Below are 22,641 nucleotides of genomic sequence, written 5' to 3' on the forward strand. Positions count from 1 at the left end.
ACATATGGCGCCAAAGTAATAAATCTTGAGGGAGATAATGGCCCCCTGCCGTGACAGAAACCCGACACCCATCCGTTTTGAGGAGAGACGGATTCAGGGTCTTTTCGGTCTAAAAACGACTCTCTTATTAGTACTAAAACAGAGTCGGGCCGGCGCCCGTTTTTGTGGTCGTGCGGGTCGTTTTCAGACTCTAAAACAGCGTCGCTTGTTCTATGCGGGATAGAACTGATTGAATATTTTTGCATATGGATACAAACTCCGCAGTACATATTATTATTAAGTAATTTCAGTAAACAAACTTTATAACGGGTTACTGTACCTGGCAGGAAATCTCTGATTGTGTCTCGAGTGTGACCGGGTCAACCAACCAGCTGGAGCTACTTACACCACGCAGTTCGTGACCACCACGCCTGCTCCAAACCAAACCAAATTAGCTGACGCAAATTGAAATTCGTTTAAAATTATTGGAAGCGATAATTTTTTTGTTAAAAGGTGATGCATGCTGTAATTTAAAAAAGATCATTTATTTTTAAATATTACGGTTTAAACTCTAGCGTGCTTATTTAAAGGTTTAGTTTCCTCCAGATGTATTCAGTAGCTGCAGGTCGACCAGGTTCAGGCACTTCACAGGTCAAGGTCAATCGACCACCTGGAGGTTAAAAAAAATTTGGAATTTCACATTTATCATATGCAAATTTAAATTAAAATTAAATAGAAAATATTCAATTTTTCTTTTTCTTTTACCTTTGATAATTGTATCTGAATCTTTTGCGATGGTCGCGTTTCCTAGTGAAATGCATTATTTTATAAAAATGTCATAGGAAGTAAACAATTATACAAAAAAAGTGTATTGCAATATTTTACTCTTTTTCTTTGTAAACCGTAATGAATGATAAAGTTCTGGATCTATATAAATACAAAATATAAAAACAGTTTTTAATTGTTGGTTTTAAGTTCCTGAGGTTAGATTTTTTATAGCTGATAGTTTCCGTTAATGAAGAAAAGAACAGTGGATTTTTTCAATTTATTTGCTAAAATCTTGAGACCGTTTTATGGAAAATTTACCTAAAAGACTGTGAGATAGGAAGAAGACAATCTTTTGGGTTATTGATGTTGTTATAAAGTTTATAATAATTTTACAAGGATCTTGAAAATTAACATTTAAAGTTAAATTGCACAATGTCTGTGTTTCAATGCTCATTGCAATATTTGAATTCACAACCTGAGTCTATCAGTCGTCTTTCTTTTTCACGGTTTTACGGGTCTCACTGTTTGAGAGAAGAAAGAGAAATATTTCTCGAGAAATATTTTTGATTGATGATTGACTTAATTAGTGGAACAAGGTGAGGGGCGTATATGTTTTTCTTTATAATAAAGGATTCAGGATACAACAGTAGAATTATCCTATCACCAAGTTTCTTTGGGAAAAATGTAAACCATAACACGACAAACACTTACTTAAGCTTAAAGATTAGGAGTTTAAAAAGTTGGGAAATTAAAGTAAGATTGGGAAATCTAGGAAATCCTGGGATTTTTGATAGGCCAGATTTTAATTGGGAGTTTGGAACATTTTGGAGCTTAAAGAAGTATAGGAAGGAAGCCCAGGCAAGGTTTGGAGTTCTGAAAACGGGTTTGATCTTTAAAAAACATTGTCAAAGAAAAATTTGGATCTATTGTTATTAGACACTAATTACTCGCCTCCAGCGCGTATTTCTGTCGTAGGCTTGAAATCTGCTAGATCAAATAATCAAATTTGGAATTATCAGATTTTTCACCATCAGGTTACAAATATAGAGATAAGAATTAGATTTTTTTTGACGAGTTGAAATGATGCCAAGCTGACGGTGAGATATACAGTGTATACTGGCATAGAAGGACGACTTTAAGACTCAAGTTATGACTTGTAGAACGATTTTTTTGTAACAACATCAAATACACTTAAGTATTGCGTTAATGTCGTCTTCCTATTTTTCTTCCGCGTTTTCTGGTTCTCACAGTAAAAAAGGTAGGTTTGTATAAATGTCTGTGTTAGTTTAAAAACTTGTATGTTTAACTTGAAAGATCTGTCAGGGCGCAGACAAGAGATCTTCTAAACAGAATACATAATACAACTTTTCAAAAAATTCTTCAACTATTTTGCAGAATTTTTTTTCTCTCTCTCATATCCAGAATACTATTTCTTTATCTCTTTTTCCAGATTATTCGTATTCTCTCTCTTTCCCTGAATATTTATTCTCTCTTTTCCAGAATATTCTTTCCACACACCTTTCCCAGAATATTCTTCCCTCACCCCTTTCCCAGAATATTGTTTCCACACCCCTTTCCCAGAATATTCTTTACACACACCTTTCCNTATTGTTTCCACACCCCTTTCCCAGAATATTCTTTCCACACACCTTTCCCAGAATATTCTTCCCTCACCCCTTTCCCAGAATATTCTTTCCACACCCCTTTCCCAGAATATTCTTTCCTCACCCCTTTCCCAGAATATTCTTTCCACACCCCTTTCCCAGAATATTCTTTCCACACACCTTTCCCAGAATATTCTTCCCTCACCCCTTTCCCAGAATATTCTTTCCACACCCCTTCCCCAGAATATTCTTTCCTCACCCCTTTCCTAGAATATTCTTTCCACACCCCTTTCCCAGAATATTCTTTCCACACCCTTTTCCCAGAATATTCTTCCCTCACCCCTTTCCCAGAATATTCTTCCCTCACCTCTCTCCCAGAATATTCTTTCCACTCTCCTTTCCCAGAATATTCTTTCCACTCTCCTTTCCCAGAATATTCTTTCCACACCCCTTTCCCAGAATATTCTTTCCACACCCCTTTCCCAGAATATTCTTCCCTCACCCCATTTCCAGATTACTCACCCATTTTCCGTTAAATGTTTCCCTTTCTTTTCCAAAATTTAAAAAAATTTTTTTTTCGAGAATACTCTCTCTCTCTCCATTTTCCAGAGTACTTCTTCACTCCTCATACCTCTCCCTTTTCCAGAATACCCTTTCCTCATCCCTTTTCAAAAATATTCTTTCTCCTTTCCTCACCTGAAATTCTGAAAACTTGGTAAAAGTATTCTAGAAGAATTCTTAGTTTCCCTCTGTCCTTTATTTAATATTCTTTAGTCAAGTTTACCAGGAATATATAGAGAAGGATCAACAAATATAGAAAGAGAGGAAGGGAAGAGGAAAGGTGGAAAAATGGGGTGAAGGATGAAAATAGGGGAGGAAAGGAGGGGGAAAGAGGGGAAGGAAAGGAGGGGGAAAGGGGAAAGGAAAGGAGGGGGAAAGGGGAAGTAAAAGAGGGGGAAGGAAAGGAGGGGGAAAGGGGGAAGGGGATGTTAGGGAAGTTTATGGGGCAAAGAATAGAAGAACGAGGGGAGGTTGTATAGTTTAGGGATTTCTTAACATATCCGTAGTCTAAAGTTTAAGCAAAGTTTCTAAAACTTCATAAAAGAATCTTAAATTACTGGAACCTGTATATACGGTATATTCATGAGGGGGGGGGGTAGGCGGGATTCCCCCCTTATAAATTTCGGATAAAGTTTTCATCCTTTTCAAGCAGATGAGTTAGATACTTGAACCTAACCTGTTATAGTTAGTTTTCGTAAATCCTGCTCAAGTTTTCTTCCAGTGTTTGCTCATTAGGAAAATAGAAAAGTTGAAAAATAAATCTCTATTTGGAAACAAAATAGTTTTCCCTTTCTACTTTTAACAAGCTTTTTTTATGAAGTTAATTAAGAACTTTACTAATGGAAATAATGATAATGATAAAAATTATCATAATGATAATAATTATAATTATGATAGTTATGAAAATTATGATAATTATGATAATAATGATAATAATGATATTAATTATAATAATGATATTGATGATATTAATGATATTAATGATATTAATGATAATAATGAAATTAATGATAATAATGATTATAATGATAATAAGGATCAATGATCATAATAGAAAGAATCAGTAATGATAGAAAGGATAGTAATAATAATAATGATATTGTAGATGATAATAATCATAAAGATCGATAGTAAAAATAAAGATAACAAAATTAATCATAATAACAATAAAAATGACAATAATGACAATAATGATAATAATGATAATAATGAATTCCTGGAGGATAGTAAACAATAAGAGGAACAGGGTCTGACATTCGACTCTCTCCAGCTTCCGTCAATCCTAGATAGATAGATAGGTAAATAGATAGTTAGATGAATAGATTGATAGAAGGGACACGCACTTCCTAATTGTTAAGGAAAGGGTCACTTGAAACTATAAATGACCATTTTCTTACAGTGCTTGATTTTTTCTACTCCCTTCAACTATTAAGATTGATAAATTTGAGAGGACCAGAAGTGACAAGAATGCACTTTTTTAAGATGGATGAAACTTAATTTTTAGAACGAGAGGATCAAGAATTTATCCTTTCATATAATCTAGAAAGAGAGATAGAAAGATTTCAGGATTGTTTTGCAGTAGATGCGGATAGTAAGAAAAAACATAATTTTGCTTGATATATAGATAAAAAAGAAATACATAGATTGACATAGATCGATAAAAAGATATGTAGAAAGAAAGAAAGCTATACAGAAAGAATAAGGGGAAAAAGCAATTGCTCGGTAATTAAAGTTTGAGTTTTGTTTTAACCTAGAGTTTGAGTTTATAAATAAATATGTTTTATGACACCTTATTGCTTGAAACCAATTTGCTTTTGCATAAATCTCTCCTTGATACCCCCCCCCTCATATTAAATGAAAATTTATTTTTAAAAAAACTAATTAAATTTAACATTTTGATTTTTCACGCTACTTAACAGCCATCTTTAAAAGTAAAAATAAAAAAATTCTCAGAAAAAAAGTTGTTTTTATCCCAGAGATAGATAAGGTTTCGGAAATAAAAATTATTGGGGACACGCACTTCCTAATTGTTAAGGAAAGGGTCACTTGAAACTATAAATGACCATTTTCTTACAGTGCTTGATTTTTTCTACTCCCTTCAACTCCTTTGTACTTCATTCCATTCTCCACTGATTTTTCCTACTGTACTCCTTTAAACTCCTTTGTACTTCATTACATTCTTCGCTGATTTTTCCTACTGTACACTCCTTTTAACTCCTTTGTACTTCATTCCATTCTCCACTGATTTTTCCTACTGTACTCCTTTAAACTCCTTTGTACTTCATTACATTCTTCACTGATTTTTCCTGTACTCCTTTAAACTCCTTTGTACTTCATTCCATTCTTCATTGATTTTCCCTACTGTACTCCTTTAAACTCCTTTGTACTTCATTCCATTCTTCACTGATTTTCCCTACTGTACTCCTTTAAACTCCTTTGTACTTCATTTCATTCTTCACTGATTTTTCCTTCATATCTAAAACTTACTGATTTATTCATAATGTTCTACTTTACCCCTTTATTCTTCATTTTTCCTACTATACTGGTTTTTCCCTGATATACTCAATTTCCCTGATATACTCAATTTTCCGTGATATACTTAATTTTCCCTGATATACTTAATTTTCACTGATGTACTCAATTTTCCCTGATATACTCAATTTTCTTGATATACTCAATTTTCCCTGATATACTCAATTTTCCTGATATACTCAATTTTCCCTGATATACTTAATTTCCCTGATATACTCAATTTTTCCTGATATACTCAATTTCCCTGATATATTCAATTTTCCCTGATTTATTTAATTTTCCCTGATATACTCAATTTTCCTGATATACTTAATTTTCCCTGATATACTTAATTTTTCCCAATAAACTCAGTTTTCCTGATATACTCAATTTTCCCTGATATACTAAATTTTCCCTGATATACTCAACTTTCCTTGATATACTTAATTTTCCCTGATATACTTAATTTTTCCAGATATACTTAATTTTCCGTGATATACTTAATTTTCCCTGATATACTTAATTTTCCCGGATATACTTAATTTTCCCTGATATACTCAATTTTCCGTGATATACTTAATTTTCCCTGATATACTTAATTTTCTCTAATAAACTCAATTTTTCCTGATATACTCAATTTTTCCTGATATACTTAATTTTCCCGATGTACTAAATTTTATTGATATACTCAATTTTTCCTGATATACTTAATTTTCACTTATGTGTCTTTTTTCCCATGTGTACCTTTTTTCTTTGCTTTATTTTTTAGGAATTTCCTTTTTCTGAATGAACTTTATTTTCGCTGAAATACTAAAATCAAAGGCCAAAGCGGTGTGACACTTCATAATGACCCAGTCTTGTAAATTATAAAAACTTCTATCCGTGTCTGAATCTATGTGATGTGCTTTTTCTCGTGATGAATTTTTCCCCGTAATAGGCGCGCGGACCCCTGAATTGTTTACTATATTTACATCTCAAGGTACAAATAGGAATAGTTTATATTGTAATTACAGAAGTTAGCGCAGAAACTTATTCCAAACATTAATCAGAACAATACACAATAATTAGATAGATAGATAGAAAGATAGATAGATAGATAGATATATATAGATAGATAGATAGATAGATAGATAGATAGATAGATAGATTGAAAGATAGATAGATAGATAGAAACATAGAAAGATAGATATGTATATATAAATAGGTAGATAAAAAAGAATAATAAATTCATGAATTTATAAAAATTGAATTATCAAATTGACAAAATGAAGAATCGATGAATTGATGAATTGCAAGATCGATTAGAGGTTAGAGTACAGGAAGCTAAACACCTATTAAAGTAGTGCTTAGCAATCGATCAATCAATCTATCTATCTATCCATCCATACTGTAATCCTTCCACTCTATTACAAATTTGACAAAGCCTAAATTTTGCTTTTGAAAAACATTTTATGAAGTTTCAAAATTCAATAAAGAAAAACAACCAAAAAATAAATAAGTAGGAATAGAGTAAGTAAAAAGAACAAGCACTGATAAAAGAACAAGAAGTAAAAGAACAGGAACTGATAAAATTACAAGAATAAGTAAAAAGAACAAGAAGAAGTAAAAGAACAGGAACTGATAAAATTACAAGAATAAGTAAAAAGAACAAGAAGAAGTAAAAGAACAGGAACTGATAAAATTACAAGAAAAGGTAAAAAGAACAAAAACTGATGAAAGAACAAGAACTGATAAAATAACGAGAATAGAAAGAAGAACAATTTTGAAAATATGTTTAAGTACCTCTACAGGAGAAATTTCCATGAGACTGCCTTGAGACCTTTTCTAGGAGTAGTATACTGGGATCCACTCCACACAGTTCAGAGGACTCCTAGATAAGATAAGAATTAAGTTTCAAAGGAATCCAAGATAGTTAATTAATCTGTACACTCGAATGCACTCCACATAGGTCAGAGGACTCCTAGATTAGTAAATAAACTTAACTCTGCACTGATTATTGTCAAATGACTCCCAGATAGATTTTTACTTTACTTGTATCCACTCCGCTCAGCTCGGACGACTTCTAGATAAATAAACCTCGAACCAATAATTATAGATCAACGAACTACCAGATAGATAATTAAAGGAAGGGTAAATTTAAAGAAATCCGTCTTTCTTAATATAAAATAGATAGATAAATACATAGATAAAAGAAAGATAGATATATAGATAGATAGATAAATAGATAGACAGCTAGATATACAGATTAATAGATAAATAGATAAATATATAGATAGATATATAAAGATAAAAGAAAGATAGATATAAATACATATATAGATAGATAAATAGATAGATATCTAGATATATAGATTCATAGATAAATATATATATATATATATAGATAGATAGATAGATTGATATACAGATAGATAGATAGATATATAGATATACAGATAGATAGATAGAAATTGTACCTGACACTGTGGTAGTTGTTTAACTAGGATATTGTCTTTATACCAAAGCACGCTGGTCAGTTTACTAGGGTTACCGTCCACCACGTCACAGTGCAAGCTTACGCTACTAAACAGAGGGATATTTTAGAATCATAACTCGAGATTGATCAAGGGGGGGTTATGAGCAGCAGTGATGATATATGCAAAAAAAAGTCCTAAAATCTCAAACCCTTTAATATTTTAACTCTGACTATTTTATCAAGCACATAGTTTGAAATACCAAAAATTCCATTAGGTTTTAAAGTTTTAAGGATAAAAATTAGAACTTGAGGCAAGAGAAAAAGGCAGTTTGAACCAAGCCTGCCTAGTGAAAGAAGAAAAGTTGAGTTTGAACAGTGTGTGTAAATAATCTGTAAGGAAATGGGAAATGATATTGGAAAATGAATTGATGATATGATAGGATTTGGGGGGGAAATATGAATTAGGGGCGTTAAGGAGCAACTAGAGAGAGTGGAGGGGTGTGGGGGATTGAGAGGTTTCTGTAGAATTTGTTTCATATGATGATGAGAGAGCTACAATTACTATGAATGGTATACGGGTAGAACTAATTTAGATGTATCTATGCATAATACAAATGTATGTATGTATGTATACAAGGTGAATGATTAAGGAAAAGGTTATGGTACTCTGGAAGAGTATAATGAGAAAATGCATAATTAACAATGTTTGGATAAACAAGTAAAGTAGAGTACGGAAATAGTAAAAGATAAGGTAAAACCATAGAGAATATAATATATAGAGAGGAATTTACTAGAAAAAAGTGTAAAACGGCCATTTTGTTGTTTTTATTCACCTAATTCATTATAAAGTTTATTAAACAGTTTTAAAGATTCAAAATTGAAATGGAGAGTCTAGGGAACATACTGTATTAATGTACTCTACTGCATATAATTTGTGAACATTTACATGATTTGTACACTTTGAACTCCCTTTCAGGCTGAAAGGGACTGAAAAAATTCATACCGACAGATTCTTTTAATTCCTCTCTATATATTCTATTCTCTATGGGTAAAACATTATTTCTTTAACAGATATATGTGGAAAAAAATTCTTCAGGGTTACCCACAAAGGATAAGACATGTCAGAAATGTCCCCAAAGGAACTGAGTCTTTGCAACAAACTCTGATTTTCTAATCCTTATATTGTCCCAACCAAATGTCCTAGACCTTAGATATTTCAAACTATGAATTCTGTTAGCTCAACTGATCTAAGTTTGAAATATCAAATGTTTACAACATCAGGTCACTAAGATATTGGAATTTGAAAATTTAAGTTTGTGGCAAAAAATCAATTTCTTTATTGACAAAAATGAAAAACGATAAAAACAGGAAACCCTGTGTACTTTTAATGTTATTGTTTTATAATGCACTAGCATGTAAACCCAGCTTTGCCTGGGAAATAAACTTTTCTACAAAATTAAAGCCATTCAAATTTACAAACCAAACTTGGTTATGGTTTTGATCTGCCATCCAAACAAACAAACAGAGATTATAGCTTTATAATATAGAGAAAATGAAATATGGTTGCAGTTAAAGTATCATGTATAATAAAACTACCCTAGAAGCCAAGAAAGCCATAGGTTTAACATATTTGGAGTTTTTAATTTTAGAGATTATATTTTGGAGTTTATATTTTGGAGTTTTTATCTTAGAGATAATATTTTGGAGTTTATATTTTAGAGATTATATTTTGGAATTTATATTTTTGAGTTTATATTTTAGAGATTATATTTTGGAGATAATATTTTTGAGTTTATATTTTTGAGTTTAAATTTTAGAGATTATATTTTCGAGTATATATTTTAGAGATTATATTTTGGAGATAATATTTTGGAGTATATATTTTAGAGTTTACATTTTATATTTTATATTTTGGAGTTTCTATTATGAAGTTTATATTTTGCAGTATATAAGTTTATAACTTTAAGTTTTATTCTTGAGTTTATATTTAAGAAGTTATATTTTGGAGTTTATAATTTGGAGTTTATAATTTGGAGTTTATATATTAGAATTTGTATTTTGGTGTTTATATTTTGGAGTTTATATTTTGGAGATTATATTTTGGAGTTTATATTTTAGAGATTATATTTTGGAGTTTATATTTTAGAGATTATATTTTGGAGTTTATATTTTGGAGCTTACATTTTGGAGTTTACATTTTATATTTTATATTTTATATTTTATATTTTGGAGTTTCTATTATGAAGTTTATATTTTGCAGTATATAAGTTTACAACTTGAAGTCTTATTCTTGAGTTTATATTTAAGAATTTATATAATCATAATAATTATACTTTAAAATTTATATTTTGGAGTTTGTATAGATGAGTTTATATTTTTGAGTTTATATTTTAAAGATTTTATTTTGGAGTTTATATTTTGAAGTTTAAATTTTAGAATATGTATTTTGGACTGAAACATACTTCGTGTACAATGTTGTTAAAATTTTTATGAAAAACTAAGAACTTAAACCTAGTAAAGTTTCCCTATAATTAATCTAACCTCTGATCTGGTTCCCGGATGGGAGAGTCCGGTTGCATCCGGATCCGAACAGTCGGAGGATGATAAACGTCGAGGGTTGTTGAACCTTGGGATGATCCGGATCCCATCTCGTTCTCTGCAAAAACAAAATTTTGTTAAAGGAATTGAGTCTTTGCCACAAACTCTGGTATTTAAATCCCTATATCTTAACAACCCAAAGTTGTAGACCTTAGATATTTCAAACTATGACTTCTGTTATATCAAACAATCAAAGTTTGAAATATCTAAGGTTTACATAATTTGGTTGTAGATATATAGGTATTAGAAAATTGGGATTTGTTGCAAAGATTTAATTCCTTTTACTCAATAAAGATTTTTTAAGGTAAAAATGCAGTCATAATTATTTAGTTATAAATTATTATTTCATTTCCATAATTTTGTTCGTTTTAAAAAAAGAATTATATGATAACTATTAAAGTTACAATGGAATAAGAACCAAACATACAAGAATACAAGAATAATGTGTTGAATTACTTTAAAATAGTAATTCAACACATTATTAATTTCGTCTATCACACACTGCGCTCATTTCAGGTTAAACCGCCGGTTAAAACTGCGTCAAAGTGATACAAATTCGTAAGAAAGGTTAACCCTGTGTAAATATAGATGCGTACAGCACGATAAAGGCAGTGTGCGTGTGTAGATGAAAGTGCATGTTAACAGCTCTATACATTATAAACCATGGGCACATCTACACCCTACAGAGGGGGGGGGGTAGATAAGGGAAATGTCATATTCACACCAGTACCCTTGAAACTATTATCAGAATAATAATGAAGAAGATATCAAAGATCTAAAAAGATAAAAATTATCTTTCTCAATGTCTCTGATATACAGATATTATTTTCAAAGAAACATCATTGAAATTTCAAGGAAACACAACGTAAATCGAGCATGTAACTTTTTAAATTACTTAATAAGATACTGATATTACTTGTCAGTTCCATTTAAACAAAATACATTCATGCAGGACTAGGTTTGGTTTCTTCAATTTTAATTCAATCACATTTTGGTTTATAATTCAAAAATACTGTAAAACAAGGAAACATTTATGTTTGATTGGTGAATTGGTATCTAAAGTGACAGCCTGACAAGGACCGAACTATTAACCCTATCCCTGCTGGGGTACTTGTAAAACCATGATTCGCTGGGGGGGGGGGGATCCCCCCCTCAAAACATTTATGTTTGATTGGTGAATTGGTATCTAAAGTGACAGCTTGACAAGGACCGAACTATTGACCCTATCTCTGCTGGGGTACTTGTAAAACCATGATTCGCTGGGGAGGAAAATCCCAAGTTTTATGTCCAAATATGACAGATGAAACATCATTAGAGTCTGCAAAGAAATTTGCAAATTTACAAAAAGGAAATTTTTCTGCAAGTTTTTTTGTAAAATGTTTGCGAAAAAAATGTTCAAAAATTAAAAAAAACATTTTTGAAAAGCCCTTTTGCAAAATTTCAAATAACCTGGTGTGTAATTAAGAAAAACTAAAAATGTGGAAATTTCTTTTAACAGGTTGTATGCAAATAATTAGCAAAAGTTTCTTTGCAAAATTTATGCAATCCGTTTCCTTATATCATAGGTTTTCCAAAATGTTAAAAGTGGGTCAAAACAAAAATTTCGTTAGTTACAGGAAAAAGCAGTCATTCAGGCAGTGTGCCTGAGGACTCAGGCAGTTAGTATAGAAGCCTGGTTTAGACCTAAAGGAAGGGCTATAGTTATTAAGGAAAAGACAGAAAATTTCAATACAATAATTTTAAGTTATGAAAAAAAACTATAGAGGGGTCAAATTAAACCCCCCCCCCCCCAGCAGGAATAGGGTTAAATCAACGTAAAGAATTGCTTACCTAGAATACATGAGTATGATCCTCTATCTTGTTTACTAGATCTAAGAATAGTTAGCGAGGGTTGATCAATTGTCCCTCCTATAAACCTCCCTCGTTCCCTCGTATTTAGCACCTCACCATTCAAAAACCATTTCACCTAAAAGTAGTCAAATTAATAATTTTATTTACTTAAGCCGAAATGCACCCACTGAATATTATTGAGAAAAAGTTAAGAATTGGATATATCACTCAACTACTAAATCAGAGAAAAAGTTAACATTGAATATATCACTGAACTAATAAATCCGAAAAAAAGTTAACAACTAGATGTATCACTCAGCTACTAAATCAGAGAAAAAGTTAACAACTAGATAAATCACTCAACTTCTAAATCCGAGAAACAGTTAACAAATAGATAAATCACTCAACTATACGAGCTATATCACTCAACTACGAGAAATATCACTCAACTACTTAATCATTTGTTGAAGAGAACTGGAACTACTCATTAGATATTAAGAACAACCATGTTTCTTATTCTTTTTCTTTACCCAACAATCTAGATGTAATCTGAGTTACTTCAGAGGAAGGTTTTTGTTCTGAGGATGACACTAATCCCCCTCCCCTTTCCTGCCTATCCCCCCTCCCCTTTCCTGTCTTATATACATCATCTTTCTACCTTCCCTTTTCTTGTCCTATATCCCCCCTAATTCTAGTCCCATCAAACTTCCTCCTCCCTCACCTTCCTGTCCATTCACCCATATGTCCTTTTAAGTTCTACTGTTTCCCTCCATCCCATAACCCCTTCTGTCCTCCTCCCTTTATGTCCTAACCCCCTAAACCTTGTCCACCTCCTACTAACTCCCCACGCCCATCCCAACTCCTTCCCCTTCCCTTAATGTCCTAACTTCCTCTTTCCCTTTTATCCTTCACAGCCCCTTTCTTAACTCTTCAAACTCCTACCCTAGCCTCTACACCTTCTCCCTACCCACACCAACCATTTATTTATCTAACACAGCCATACAGATTCAAACTCACTCATTCTCATCAATTTATCTTTCTCATCTTAGCATCCTGATTTATCTTTCTCATCTTAGCATCCTGATTTATCTTTCTCATCTTAGCATCCTTATTTATCCTTCTCATCTTTGCATCCTGATTTATCCTTCTCATCTAGCATTCTTATTTATCCTTCTCATCTTAGAATCCTTATTTATCCTTCTCATCTTAGCATCCTCATTTATCCTTTTCATCTAAGCATTTTTATTTACCTTTTTCATCTGCGCACCCTTATTTATCCTTCTCATCTTAGAATCCTTATTTATCTTTCTCATCTAGCATTCTTATTTATCCTTTTCATCTTTGCATCCTGATTTATCCTTCTCATCTTAGAATCCTTATTTATCTTTCTCATCTTAGCATTCTTATTTATCCTTTTCATCTTTGCATCCTGATTTATCCTTCTCATCTTAGCATCCTTATTCATCCTTTTCATTTTTTCATCCTAATTTAAAATTCTTGTTTTTAAATATTTATTTATTCTTCTGTAGGTTCTGTAGAAATCTTGAATCAGTTTCTTTAAATTTCTTAATTTTTCATTTAATTTTCTGACCTGTGTTAGTTTAGCTGGGTTAGATTTGTAACTGCATCTGATGCTGGCCTGCTGGCTGCTGTTCACAGTCAGGTTAGTTGGAGAGGTGTACACCACAGGGGGGTACAGTACAACCAATCTAGGATAGATAATGTACATGTGGGTAGAGTACAACCAATCTAGGATAAATAATTTACATGTGGGTAGAGTACAACCAATCCAGGAAAGATAATGTACAGGTGGGAACAGTACAACCAATCTAATATAGATAATGCACAGGGGGGACAGTACAACCAATCTAGGATAGATAATGTACAACTGGGTACAGTACAACTAATCTAGGATACATAATGTACAGGTGGGTACAGTAGAGTACAACCAATCTAGTATATATAATGTATTGGTGGGTACACTACAACCAGTCTAAGATGGATTATGTACAGGTAAGTACAGTGCAGTCTGATTTAATTCCTAAAACATGAGAAGAAAAATATACTTCTTCAATAAATACCAACTTTTCTACTTATTCAACTAAGATGGAAAATATAAAAGATTTTCTTTCAAAGTTTTATGAACGTCACCTGTTTAATCTTCGGAGGTTTCAATTTTAATTTTGATTTGTCTTCTTAATATTTGATACAAACACCAATTCAGGGTGCCTTGAATCACATCATTGAATCCAAAAATTGTACCCCCCCCCCCCAAACCTCTGAATCCCCCTCAACCCCCTTCTCTCTCAACACCCGATTATCTTAGGACAAATACGAAAGTCGAAATAGAAAAAAGTTGGTTAAAAGTTAGTTACTGAATGCAGAAGCAGGAGAGGAAGTTATTAATTAAAAAGTTTCTTTTGCAGCTTCTACGAAACTTGAGAAAAAAGAAACTTGCATTCTTGTAAATTTCTGTAAATAACTACAAAAACTTTGAGAAGGTGTTAACACGAAAAGCTTTAGAAGCTCGGGGGGGAGGGGTCACTTTCTGGTTTATTTCAAGGCTTTAAATGTGCTTTCTTGATTCAGATACTTGGAACCGGCAGAAAAAAATTGCTTGACTTTGAATTTAAATTCAATTTAATTAACAAAGCGGGTAAGCCTAGTAAGTATAATTTCGTGGCTTTCTCTCAAATAAATATTTAGCCCAGAGGCCGAATTTAAAGAATTTGAGGTGCAGCTCAAATATGGTTGGTTCCATTTAATGTTTTAAGATTTAATTGGAACAGGGTTTTAGAGGATTTGAGACGCGGCTCAAATTCATTATTTCCGGATTCAGTTATCGTTCTTTATCGGAATTCTCGTTAGATAGTTGAACTTTTGTTATTTTTTTTTCTTAAACGTTTTGTTCTTTTCAATTTTCCGTTGATTTTATCAAAAACCAGCTTTTTCCCTTTTTTCTCACGCCCTTAGTAAGATGCGGAACCTACAATTTGAACCTGTATTTACTTAACTTAAATACAACAAACGTTCGCATTTAATTCCAGTCTCACAGATCTCAACTTGGAAAAGTTTGAATTATTTTATTTAGGGTGTAAACTCTAAAGTAAAGTGGACAAAAAGTTTACCCCTTAAACTTTTAACAATTTCCTTGAAGAGCGGGAAATATTTCATGTTACAAGTATATCTATAGCAATAAAAAACTTTGATATAACAAAGAAGATAAATAAAATTTTCCAAAAAGAAAGCAAATAAATAAATAAGGTAAATTTCAGGAAATACTTGTATAAAATGTTTTTTAGTTGCAAACTTGAAAAAGTATTCTGGAAGATACCAAAAAGATGTTTTTTTTTAATTCTATCAAATTGAGAGACAAAACTTTACCCATTTTAAAACTTTATTTTAAACTTCAGAGTTAAATTATTAATATTTAGTATTTTTGAGTTTAATTCATAATTTTTCAGTTTTAAATAATGCCCCGACTCCAAGCTTAGTTTAAGGAACTGATTATTCACCTCAAATTTTCTAGTCCTCATATATTTGCAACCTCGTTTTAAATATCAAAGTTTTAATCGTTAGGTTGCACAGATATAAGAATTAGAAAAATAGAGTAAGGACACGTAATCAGTTCCATTTCAAACTGTTAAGTTGACCCATCAGAGATCAGTAGAATTGCGCCAATAAAAGCAAAAGTTTAAACTTACAAACCAAACCTGAACACGGCGAATAGACTAATTGTTGACGAGTTTGAATTGATGATCAATCATGAAAACAGCTCGTGCAAGGGTCGAGGAGCCTGTAATTCAAGCTGGAAGATGTTTCATCTATCTATCTATCTATAGTAATCTGTCATTTTGCAACCTCCACCTGACCTTGCAGAATTCTTGCGGTTTTATTTGCAACACTCATCAATTATTACATATTCTCTAAGTGTATACATACATCTTTCTATATCGATCTACATATAAGTCTATCTGTCTTTCTATTTATATATCTATCTAGTTTTTTTTCTGTCTATCTGAATACCTGTCTACCGATCTACATATAAGTAAATCTTATTTTATATTTCCGTTCATCTTTCTAACTTTTCATCAATCTATTTTTCTATCTGTCTATCTATCTATCTTTCTATGTGTCTATCTATTTATCTTTCTATCTGTCTATCTATCAATATTATCTATCTGTCTACATGTCTGTCTAGCTGTCTGAGATAAATGTCTGTTTTCTATCTATTCCTTTATCAATCAATCTTATTTATCCATCTTTATGTTAGAAAACGTACATCGATTCAAGAAAAACTATCTTAAGCTTAATATGTCCAGGTCACTGTATTAGAAAAACAAAGCATAAAAAGGTTCGAATGGATTTAATTTTCAAATAAAATAGTTTAACACAAATTTTAGAATAGAAAGGTAGGAAAAATCTGCTTTTGCCTTTTGAAAGGAAAAAAGATTTTAAAAATATCAAATCTCCGTAATTGTATTGCCTCGTTTTGTTGGCATAGCACCAAATAAAAATCCTCTTCACACTGCAGATGCTACAAATGAAGGAATAAAATCAAATGAAAAAAAAATCAACAAAACTTTAAGAGAAAATATACACAAGTTAAAATCATAAAAGTGCATAACAATGATGAAATATGACCCAGAACGAATTCACCACCCTTTTATATATTCATGCACGACAGAAAAAAGGACATTTGAAAAGTTGAGAAGCATGGCTTTAACAAAATACATTACGAGGAAATGAACTGTTCAATTCTTCAATTATCATGGAAGAGTGCAGAGTGCAGTCCTCTGCAAAATGAAAAACTGCACGTTTTACGATCCTTGCGCAATTTCTGCGCACGTGCTCACCCGGCCGTTCAGATTACTTTGTAGCCATTGTTAATTTATTATTATGATTTATTTACTGATAATCATTATTATTTATATTCAAGTTCAGGGTTTTTACTACTTCATGCCTCCGTAGAGTTTACTGAATAAATAAACATTATGATTTATTACCCCCCCCCCCCTCTAACAGTAATTGCAAAACATTCTTTTCTTCCTTAATTCAGGCCTGATCTATGTATAATGTGTAGGTTTAAGCTCTATATATCATGTAGTATTCATGTAGGGTGACAGTATACTATTCACATATTTACCATTGATTTATATATTCTTTTTATCCTTTGCGTTGTATTCACATTCTTAATATTCTTCGTTCTTCAGAAAAACTTCATATCCTTTTCCTTTTTCATATATTTCTATCTATCTATAGTGAAATAGTTCAGAGAATTTTGACTTCTAAGGATTGTTTGTCATAAGGCGTGTAACATTATGTTTAGTATAATTCTTTTTTAATAAAATGTGAAGTTTAAAAACTGAAATATGATTAGATATACATATTCATAATTTTAATCTTTGCTCTCTATAATTTTTAAACGGTCTAAAACGTCTTTTTAAATTCTATAATGCTCAATTTTTCGACAATTTTAAAATCTTTGAACAATTTTTCAATTCAAATTTACAAAACACACTTTCTGCAGAAACACTTCTTTCTTTCATCTTACATTTACTTTCTTCCATTTATGTCATGTCGTTGAAATTTCAAACTATGAATTCTGCTACATCAGATATTCAAAGGTTGAAGTATCAAATATTTAATTAGATCATCAAGTTTCTAAAATATGGTGAATTAAGTTTGAGGCGGGTAATCGTTTACTTTACTTTCGATGCCTATGTAATAGTTTAAACAAATACCTTGTATCCGCTCTCAAAGCTTCCTCTTCGTAATATTCAATAACCTCGTTCTTGGCCTCGCAGAACATCTTCTGGTTGTCCTCGAACCTCGAGGCAGGAAATACAAGAGTACTGGATGTAGTATATGTTCCATCCTCTTGTAGATTCACCTTTAAACAAAGTTAAATTAAAATGTGTCAAACAAAGAATTATTTTAAATTGATTTTTCTTAAATTAAAATTCTTTGAAACAAAAATTGTTTTTACAACCATTTAAAATGTTTTTTTTACAGATATTCAACTAGTTCAAACACAATTTTTTTTTTCTTTTGAAGAACATTTCTTATGACTAAAATCTCATTATTTTACAATTTTTTATACAAAATATACAAAAATTGAATTAATTTAAACCAAATTTTTTTCTTTCTTAAATAAACACATTTTTGTCTTTTTTGTTTAATCTACCTGTCCTGCTGGCTGATGAGGATAGAGGCTGCTACCATTAAACCAGGTAAGTACGGCTGCAGGTCGAGAGCCTGCAGCGAGGCAGGTCAACCTAACCTCGCCACCCTGCCGGAGAGTAACCTCGCCGCCGGAGATTTTAACAGTTTCCGGCCGGAGGCTAATATCCAACTGTACAGAGGCCACTAGAGGAGATTCCAGAGCCTCGTTCTTAGATCTAGATTATCATTCTTTATTATTATTTTTAGTACAATTATTATTATTAATATTATTATAATTATTATTATTATTATTATCACTATTATCATCAACAATTGCATACATTTTTATTGTATAAAAGAGTAAATGATAAATTATCCGTAAGTCATAAATCATGGACGTTTACGACGAATTTGCGAAATATTAGACAATACTATCATTGTTGACTAAAGAGAAATGTATTAAGATATTTCAACTTGTATTTCTTTATTATTTGTGTATAAACCTCATCTGTATTCTAAGCACGACCTAATTAAACCAAAATGCTATAGTTAAAGGAATTGTTAAGATATTTGAAAATTTAAAAAAAACGTAAATAGTAAACAATCGATACAAAGAATTATCACCAATTCAAAAAAATGGTTGAACCATTCTTTAACATAGAGCTGCTAGAGCATCCAATTCTGATATTGAGCTAGAGGAGCATCCCTCTAATATTGAGCTGGTATACCATCCCTTTAGTATTGAACTGATAGAGCATCCCTCTAATTTTGAGCTGTCAAAGCATCCCTTTAATATTGAGGTGGTGGAGCATCTCTCTAATATAGAGCTGGTTGAGCATCCCTCTAATATTGAACTGGTTAAGCATCCCTCTAATATGGAGCTGGTGGAGCATCCCTCTAATATTGAACTGATTAAGCATCCCTCTAATATGGAGCTGGTGGAGCATCTCTCCAATATTGAGCTGCTAGAGAATCCCTCTAATATTGAGGTGGTGGAGCATCTCTCTAATATTGAGCTGCTAGAGCATCCCTCTAATATTGAACTGGTTAAGCATCCCTCTAATATTGAGCTGGTGGAGCATCTCTCCAATATTGAACGGCTAGAGAATCCCTCTAATATTGAGGTGATGGAGCATCCCTCTAATATAGAGCTGGTTAAGCATCCCTCCAATATTGAGCTGGTGGAGCATCTCTCTAATATTGAGCTGCTAGAGCATCCCTCTAATATTGAACTGGTTAAACATCACTCTAATATGGAGCTGGTGGAGAATCTCTCCAATATTGAGCTGCTAGAGAATCCCTCTAATATTGAACTGGTTAAGCATCCCTCTAATATTGAGCTGGTGGAGCATCTCTCCAATATTGAACTGCTAGAGAATCCCTCTAATATTGAGGTGTTGGAGCATCCCTCTAATATTGAGCTGCTAGAGCATCCATCTAATATTGAACTGGTTGAGCATCCCTCTAATATTGAGCTGGTGGAGCATCTCTCCATTATTGAACTGCTAGAGAATCCCTCTAATATTGAGCTGCTAGAGCATCCATCTAATATTGAACTGGTTGAGAATCCCTCTAATATTGAGCTGCTAGAGCATCCCTCTAATATTGAACTGGTTAAGCATCCCTCTAATATTGAGCTGCTAGGGCATCCCTCTAATATTGAGCTGGTTAGGCATCTCTCTAGAATTTATGAGAACACTTCACTAATGGATTGGACACTAAACTAGCGAAGGGATTATATTAAACCTGGGCTTTACTCATCCTTTCATTCATTAATCCCTCCTTTCATCTCATTCTTTCATTTAATAATTCATCCCTTCACCTAACCCTTTCAGTCATAAATTCATCTTTTCATCTATTGATTCATCCATTCAGTTCCTTCTTTTTATTCGTTAATTCATTCTTTCAGTTCATCCTTTCATTCATTAATTCATTTTTTCACCTAATCCTTTTATTCTGTAATTCATCCTTTCGGTTCATTCTTTTATTTTTTCATTCATCATTTCAGTTCATCCTTTTATTCTTTAATTCATCCTTTCAGCTCATCCGTTTACAAATCCTTTCATTCATTAGTTCATCCTTTCATATCATCCTTCTACACATTCTTTCATTCATTATTTCATTCTTTCACATAATCCTTTTACACATCCTTTAATTCATTAGTTCATACTTTTAGTTCATCCTTTTACTCATCCTTTCATATCATCCTTTACACATACTTTCATTCTTTAATTCATACCTTCATATCATCCTTTTATTTATTAATTCGTCCTTTCATATCATCCTTTCATTCATTAATTCGTCCTTTCATATCATCCTTTTTTTCGTTAATTTATCCTTTCATGTCATGCTTTTACACATCTTTTTATACATCCCTTCATTTGTTAATTCATCCTTTCATTTCATCCTTTCACTCATCATTTTACAGATTTGCAATAGGTTTGATAAATGTATTTAATGCTAAAGAATGAATGAATGGGTTTGATGAATGTAATTAATGCTAAAGAATGAATGCATGGGTTTGATGAATGTATTTAATGCTAAAGAATGAATGAATAGGTTTGATGAATGTATTTAATGCTAAAGAATGAATGCATAGGTTTGGTGAATGTATTTAATGCTAAAATATGAATTAATAGGTTTGATGAATGTATTTAATTAAAAAAATGAATGAATATGTTTGATAAATGTCTTTAACGATAAAGAAAGAGTTAATAGGTTGGTTGAATTTTTAAACAGTAAAGAATGAATGATTATGTTTGATGAATGTATTTACGGATGAAGAAAGAAAAGAATGAATAGGTTTGATGAATGTATCTAATGATAAAGCAAGAATGAATAGGTTTGATAAATGTATTTAATGATAAAGCAAGAATAAAATAGGTTTGATGAATGTATTTAACAATGAAGAATGAATAGGTTGATGAAAACTGAATTTATTTAAAGAAAAGTAGAAAACTGGGAAGAATTGACCATTTCCCCAAATTGTATTCTCCTTGTTCTCCATGTTCTTACCATTATACAAAATGAATATGTTGGAAACTTCGCTTATCTATCTATCTATATATCTGTAGTCTATATATTTATATATCTATCCATCTATCTATCCATCTGTTGTCTATCTATATATTTATTTTTAATAACTCCTTACGAACTTCTAGAATATTTCTAGTTCTCCTTTAAAGCTAAATTTACCTCTATTTGTGTACTTTTCTATAGTTCTCTATCGAATTTAGAGGAAACTGACGGGAATTTAATTAGATGATTAGACCAATCCCCCCCCCCCCCCCCACCCATCCGGATTTCTCCATGGGATACTCAACCTAGTGAGAATTTATAGAATTATCCTGATTAGTTTGAAGGATGGGTAAATGAAGCTTGAAACATTTCTAGATTTTGAATTGATCAACACTATTTTCATTTCTATAGAATCAGATGTTTCTATAAATAGAATTATTAATTTTTCCCCACAACTCACAAGAAATTGTTTCTCATTTAAGCTGTTTGGGAAAGGCTACATTGTATTCCATTAATTTTCGCAGCAAACAACCCATTAATCTGGAGATTAATAACAAGAGGAGAACAAGCATTGCTTAATCTAGTGATTAAGAAAAAGTGAAGATAAAGCATTGATCTAGATATCCAATATTCTAAAGTTTTCAGCTCTTATAGATCAATTCCTAAACATGATCCAAATAGTTCAAGTTCGAATATTTTAGTTTACAAACTCTGGTTTCTTCAAAACGTTTTTATGTAAACATTTGTTTTTAGATGTGGCGGACAAGTCGTCCTACTTTCCGCCGTAATGTCTGCAAGTACTTTCCTCATATAAACTCATGTGTTGTTTTTAGAGATTAATTCTTTTATCAAAATCCTGGCTTTACATAATAGAAGCTTCGAACAATGAAAGATTTTTGTTTCACAATCTATCACTTAGTGCGGGTAGATATTTGAATTGGTTGCGCCATAATTAAAATTTTAATGTGTTTGATAAGTGAAAAGATATCACTCACAATTATCTAAACTGAAAACAAGCATTAACTATAGACAGGGCCGACTTTAAAGCTTAGCAAATCCAGGGTTTTCCTTATAACTTTACGTAGCCTTGTGCATACAGATTTAATTCAAATAGTAATAATATTTAACTTGATATAAAGCAATTCAGTATTG

The 22,641-nt window shown here is 31.8% G+C and overlaps 1 protein-coding gene across 1 annotated transcript in view; it reads right to left on the reverse strand.

Annotated features, from left to right (window-relative positions):
• Positions 1-314: 314 nt before the first annotated feature.
• The window catches only part of LOC111716621 (hemicentin-2), a gene marked incomplete at its 3' end in the record, with an annotated part of 28,658 nt that continues 6,331 nt past the window's right edge, over positions 315-22,641 (reverse strand). Inside the window, exons 6-16 of the mRNA XM_023492093.1 lie at positions 18,494-18,707; positions 18,051-18,199; positions 13,898-14,015; positions 12,307-12,442; positions 10,420-10,534; positions 7,880-7,985; positions 7,206-7,293; positions 4,129-4,194; positions 745-786; positions 580-649; positions 315-410 (exon numbers count right to left, since the gene is read on the reverse strand). Of these exons, the coding sequence (XP_023347861.1) occupies positions 315-410; positions 580-649; positions 745-786; positions 4,129-4,194; positions 7,206-7,293; positions 7,880-7,985; positions 10,420-10,534; positions 12,307-12,442; positions 13,898-14,015; positions 18,051-18,199; positions 18,494-18,707 (1,200 nt within the window). The remainder of the gene's footprint in view (positions 411-579; positions 650-744; positions 787-4,128; positions 4,195-7,205; positions 7,294-7,879; positions 7,986-10,419; positions 10,535-12,306; positions 12,443-13,897; positions 14,016-18,050; positions 18,200-18,493; positions 18,708-22,641) is intronic.

The sequence above is a fragment of the Eurytemora carolleeae genome, unplaced genomic scaffold, assembly GCF_000591075.1.
Source record: "Eurytemora carolleeae unplaced genomic scaffold, Eaff_2.0 scaffold2133, whole genome shotgun sequence".
Lineage (NCBI taxonomy): Eukaryota > Metazoa > Arthropoda > Copepoda > Calanoida > Temoridae > Eurytemora > Eurytemora carolleeae.